This window comes from Cryptomeria japonica, chromosome 5, assembly GCF_030272615.1.
Source record: "Cryptomeria japonica chromosome 5, Sugi_1.0, whole genome shotgun sequence".
NCBI lineage: Eukaryota > Viridiplantae > Streptophyta > Pinopsida > Cupressales > Cupressaceae > Cryptomeria > Cryptomeria japonica.
In genome coordinates, this window is record NC_081409.1 from 134,352,377 (window position 1) to 134,358,534 (window position 6,158).

The 6,158-nt window shown below is 35.9% G+C and overlaps 1 protein-coding gene across 1 annotated transcript; it reads right to left on the minus strand.

Moving 5' to 3' along the window:
* Positions 1 to 2,702: 2,702 nt before the first annotated feature.
* Positions 2,703 to 5,816, minus strand: LOC131076636 (receptor-like protein EIX1). The gene has a single exon (XM_058013936.2). It carries the CDS (start codon positions 5,814 to 5,816, stop codon positions 2,703 to 2,705), a length of 3,114 nt encoding a protein of 1,037 aa, XP_057869919.2.
* Positions 5,817 to 6,158: the final 342 nt, after the last annotated feature.

Here is a 6,158-nt window from a genome sequence, read left to right on the forward strand (position 1 = left end):
ATCAAGCTTGTGTAATTTAGCTTTATTTAGCCTATTTTATTACACACTCAACAAATCTCAATCACATGGAATCAATAGAAGTGTGAGTCCAATATATATTGGTTTTTCTTTGTGGATGAAAATTCAAGCCCACTCCCATCTCTAAGGTTATATGGAAGAAGGATTAACCTAGGTTATTTTGCGTGTTATTCTAGGATCACTTTTGTTAAAAATCAATAGCATATGCGAAGAATAAAATAATACATAATTTCAATGAAAATATTCACATGATAAGTTCTCCACTCATAATACACAAATTATTGAATGAATGTGGACATTTCCACTTTCTATTCCCAAGCTAATGCAATTGATCCCTTGGAAATTGGTCTCTAAATGATCTCCCAATCAACAAATCAATTTTCCTCCAAAAAGAGTTTATTGTTTACTATTATATTCCTCATTTTGTACTCCCTAGATTAAACTACATACACAAACACTTCACTTTCTCCTTTCTCATCATCATAATAATAAGGGAGTCAGAACCTCAAGTGCCAATCTCTCCTTTCAAAATAATATTTAAGCCTATTCTTGTTCCCAAATATTATGATAAGAGAATTGGGATCCTTAAATTGCATTATTTATCTTAGAGATCCTTCCCCAACGTTTCCATTCCATAAACTATGATCATAATTTGTGTGTTGACGGGAGTGCTTGTTTAACCACAAGAAATAACACAGATCATCATTGCCTTCCCAACCATAGATGATATACTGCTATCATCTCCCCCGCGCACTACTATTCAGGATAAATGCAAATAAATAGTATGTTCTATTTGCCTATATGTCGACCTTCTTGTCTTCTACATTCTAAATGCTATATATTTGATTTCTTATGGAGAGAAGATCAAACTTTATTCATACCCATGTGAAGGTGTCCATTCACCAAGGGTCGGCTCCCTTCGAATCAACATGACTCTCTTCAAGGGTGGTGGACTTTCCTAGTCGGCCCTTTTAATAAGGTAAATCTATTTTACGAATAAGGTGCTAATTAAACGGTCAAAATAAATATGCAAAGCAGAAAGGCTAATTGCATATTTTATCATAGTTAGCCAAGGAGTCTCCCGCCACTACAATTGACAACATTGTGGAGCATAAAACATGATGATATTTTATGTTCTACAAAATGTGATCACATTTTATGGAGCATAAAACATGATTGTATTTTTTGTTCTAAGAAAATATTATCATAGTTAAGGAAAATAAAAATAAAATAACGTGAACATATTTTGAGAACATGAGCATGTTATGTAATGCACACATATTACATAACATGTTTGTTTTAGATAAAACACTCATATTTTTTACTCAAATTTTTTTCAACCTATTTTTTCTTTGGATAATTATCTGAAATGATTTGGTTTCTAATTCAATTCCATCTTTTTATCTTCAATTCTATTTTTGAATTTTAACATAAGTTCACTCATTTTATAATAATACGAATTTCCCACCAAAATATGATACATTTTCTTAACTTCTACTCTTATTTTAATTTTTCCTTGAAATACATTAACATATTTATTTTTATTTTCCTTTACTAATTATGTTTTATATTCCTCATATACAAATGTATTAATTTTTCTTTATAAGTTTTTGTCTGACTATCAAATAAATTATTAGTTATTCTACATTTTGCTCTTTACATATTAAAAAAATATGTTTTTAATTATTTTTGTCCAAGTTATGTGACATGTACATTTAGAGATGCAATTTTTAGGATGCATCATACTGAAATATCACAGAAACTATATTCAACAAAACAAATAGTAACATTTTTATGTGCACACAACATTTAGCCCTACTATGGGGTGTCATTTAACTACACATAGTTGTTGATTGGGTTTCATTTAAGGGCATCTTATTGGAGTCCTTTAGATTATACCTTGTTACTTTTGTTGAGCTTTTAAATTAAGTACTTTTGTTTACCCTCAAATTGTGACACACTATTATGTTTCCACCCATGAACATATAGCTAAGTGGAATGAAATCTAAGTATGTCAATTTGACTATAAAAGAAACCATTATTTATAAATAAATAAACCGAAACCTAGATAGGTAAATGCATTAAAAATAATTTTCTCGTCATTACAATAATATTACAACTAGGAAAAAAGTGGCCTTGAGATTTAGTAAATTTAAAACCTTTCACTAAGATCTTGTCATAATTATTAAGTTTAGACTCAAATAACTCAACAATGAAGATATAAAACACACTAAAACTATTGTTGAACATTTTATTAGATAGAAAAACAAAAGAAATCACCCACATAATCACATCTACATCTGGTATTTTAATTTAGTCAAAAGAATTGTCTCTTGAGATATCCCTGCATATCCCAACTTATTACAACTCTTTTCTAATCTAAATTTTATTTATACCACTCTACCATTTTACAAACTTTTTCTCCTTACCAAAATCCATTGCCGAATTATTTTTATATGACCATAATAATATATTTCAACATATTATCATTCTATAAAATCACTCTACAATAAAACAATAAAATTTTAAAAATAAAAATAGCAACAAAGATATTCATGAAACAAAACAAAGAATATTTTATTTGACGATAATCACATCCCTTCTTCTACCCGTCTAAAACATAAATCAAATTTTAGAAACAGAAAAACACTGACTACAACCCTGGACCTCCTCCAATTAGTGGACTACCCTAACACAGATTGTATGACACAGTCCATCTGGTCAAAGATCTTCTTTCTCCAGTTCGCTTTGAAAGTGAGTACCAAAACCACGGCCAAAAATCCTGCCATAATTGACCATCCAATGCTCAGCTCATACCATGAAAATCCTTGCTTTGCATCTTCCTTGACATCAATGGTAGGAGGAGTAAGTGGTGAATGATGCGTAGAACACTTCCAGCTTTCAACAGGGCATCCCCTGAGATTTGGATTTCCTGAAAATGCTGATTTATCAAATGTTATCATATGAAGACCTTGCTGTGGTATCACCCCTGACAGATTATTGTAAGAGAGATTTAAATACCCCAAATAATCCAGAGAACCAAGCTGGACTGGAATTTTTCCTGAAAATCTGTTAAGAGAAAGATCCAGCGATTCCAACTGACTAAGATTGCCTATGCTACCTGGAATGTTACCATTGAAACTGTTCCTAGAAAGGTTTAGAAACATCAAGCCTTTTAGATTTCCAATTTCCGTTGAAAGATGGCCCCATAATCTATTGTTTGACAGATCAATGCATGTCATACTTGAAAAGACATAACCATAATACCTTTCCGATCCTTTTGTAATTAGATCTAAGTCCTCTAAATAGTATTTTCTGCCAATATTTTCTCCAAGCACTGTGTCGCTTACAGCATGACCACCACGATAATGTCTAGTGAAGTAGCGTTCCCCACGGTTTTCTCCGAGCACAGACACATCTTCCTCTACATGGACGAGGGCTGAGAAATTTAAGTAGCTATTTGGAATTTCACCGGTCAAAAGATTCGAAGAAAGGTCGAGGACTCGAAGCTCCGCCATTTTGCCGATCTGTAGAGGTAGATTACCTCTGAAATTGTTTGATCTCAGAACAAGAACTTGTAGATTTGAGTAGTTAGCAATCCAATCTGGAATGTTTCCTGTCAAATTGTTTTCTGCCACGTCAAGCACCTCCAGCTGTGAAAGTTTTATTAAGGACAGAGGAAGGAGTCCTTGCAGATTATTCTTTCCAAGATGGAAAGAGAGAAGCAGTGTTAAGTTTCCAAAGTCTTTAGGAATCTCACCCTCCAGATCATTATTTGCTAGGTTGAGCAATCTAAGTGCCGACAGTTTGGCCAGGCCGGCAGGGATATGTCCACTTAAATGGTTGTTCTGCAAATGCAACACTTCAAGCGATTGCAAATCACACAAACTATCAGCAATATGTCCTCTCAGCTGATTATTTGACAAATCTAGAAGTTTTAGAGATGTCAGTCTCTCTAAGGAAACTGGAATTGATCCTCCAATTTTGTTGTCTGAAAGTAAGAGCACCTCTAAATTTACTGTATGCTGAATACCTAGCAATAAAGGACCATTCAATTCATTTGCAGACAGATCCAACACATTCAGTGGAAGTGGGATTGAAGTAACGGTGACAGGACCCTCCAAATGATTGTTTGACAGGTTCAATCGAATCAATCCCGATGAAAATTCCCATAGCCAAGATGGAAGATCTTCCACAAGGTTGGCGTCTGACAGGTCCATGTTTTCAAGTTCAAATTGAGTTGAAATCCAGCTGGGAATCGGACCTCCAATATTACAACTTCTGAAATTCAAGGTATGGAGCTGAAAAGGCGGAATCCAAGGCGCCGAGTCAATGTGGATATTCAACCCACTGTAAGACAAGTCCAATTCTGCCAACCTTGAACTATTGCGCAAGAGAGCTTGATCTGAAACTGTTCCTGTCATGCTGTTGTTGGAGAGCAAAAAAGTGTGCAGAGAAGATGGTAGCGTAAGCAAAGAAGGAAAACTTTCATTCAAATGGTTGTTTCTCAGATCAAGTGTGACGAGTGAAGACAATTGACCAAATGACAAGGGAAGGCCTCCACTCATCTGGTTGTCGGAAAGGTTTAAGTGTTTCAGTGTGCTGATATTGCCTAAACTGAATGGGATACTGCCTTCCAACTGATTGTCTTGTAAATCTAAGACGACAAGAGACAGGAGATTACCTAGAGTGGGAGGAATTGGACCACTAAGCCTGTTGCCGCTAAGATCTACGTAAGTAAGATTGAAGAGTGAACCCAAGCTAGATGGGATGGTACCTTCTAACTGATTCTGGTGAAGGTCTAAGTAAGAAAGACTTCCCACATTAGTATGCATGTCCCCTAAATTCGAAGGTATACCATTCAACATATTAGCCGACAGATCCAAATATCGAAGACCGGTGAGATTTGTGATAGCCAGGGGGATACCCATAATTTCATTTTTCGAGAGGTCAAGGTGTTCGAGGGAATGAAGGTTTGAGAAACTAGTGGGTATGGAACCATCTAACCAATTGGAACTCAGATCAAGGAAAGTTAATTTGCTCATGTTCCCCATCCAACTGGGTATCGATCCTGGCATCTCATTATTATTAAACACTAGAACAGCAAGTGAGGAAACATTTTGTAAAGAAATTGGAAGAGTGGAATTAAAAAGACATCCACAGAGGTCCAGATGTGTAAGGTGGAAGAGACGACCAATAATATCCCACAATGTTGCCTGGACGTCCTCTAAATATAGCCCACTCAATGAAAGATACTCTAGCAAGGATAGACTAGACAACCACTCCAAACTAGTGTTATCCGACAAAAGAGAATTATCACTCACATCCAAATGACGCAAGGAAGACAAATTTCCGAGTTGAGTTGGAATATTACCTGCAAAATCGGTTCTGGCTATGTTTAGATATGATAAATTCTTTAAAGAGACCAAACCTGGAGGCAAAGAAGTTAACCCAAAATCATTACCACTCAAATCCAAATATTTGAGATGCTTCAATTGTGACAAAGCTGAATCAATGTCTACAGCACTGAGATAAAAGTTGCTAATATCCAACTGAGTAACATGTCCACCCAATTCCATTTCATCGCAGTGGACACCCTTCCATAGACAACAGTCAGCTCCCACCCATGACTTCAGAATTCCATGAGTGTCAGGGAAGGCCATTTGATCAGTGTCAGTGAAGGCGGCCTTAAGGCTGAGAAGAGCTCTCCGTTCATTAGGAGGACATCCATGGACACACAAAAATAAAATTGTAGAAAAAACAACACAGTACAGGAGAGAAAGGGATGTCACCCCCATTGTCACCAACATGCACCCTAAATTACTGTTTCAGTGCTTAATCTGGAGAGCTGTAAAGTTATTAAATATCGCCATTCCATTTACTTTCGTGTATTCATTTATAGCAACAATATTCATGTGTGCTTTACGAACAGGTAAAGACACAGTAATTGCGATGCACGGGTCTACATACACAATGTGGTTTTTAATCGGATAAAAAACGCGTTGACCACTGATTTATGATATTTATGACAACGTCGAAGACGCGTTCTAGTTCATGGCTGACGTTTTGCCGTAGGAAACACATTAGCCGGGAGTTCCATTCGACCACGCAATGAACTGGAACGGGTCTCGCACGTTGAG

Bases quoted from the DNA above. Each gene is read 5' to 3' on its own strand.
- LOC131076636 (XM_058013936.2), bottom strand. From the start codon at position 5,816: ATGGGGGTGACATCCCTTTCTCTCCTGTACTGTGTTGTTTTTTCTACA.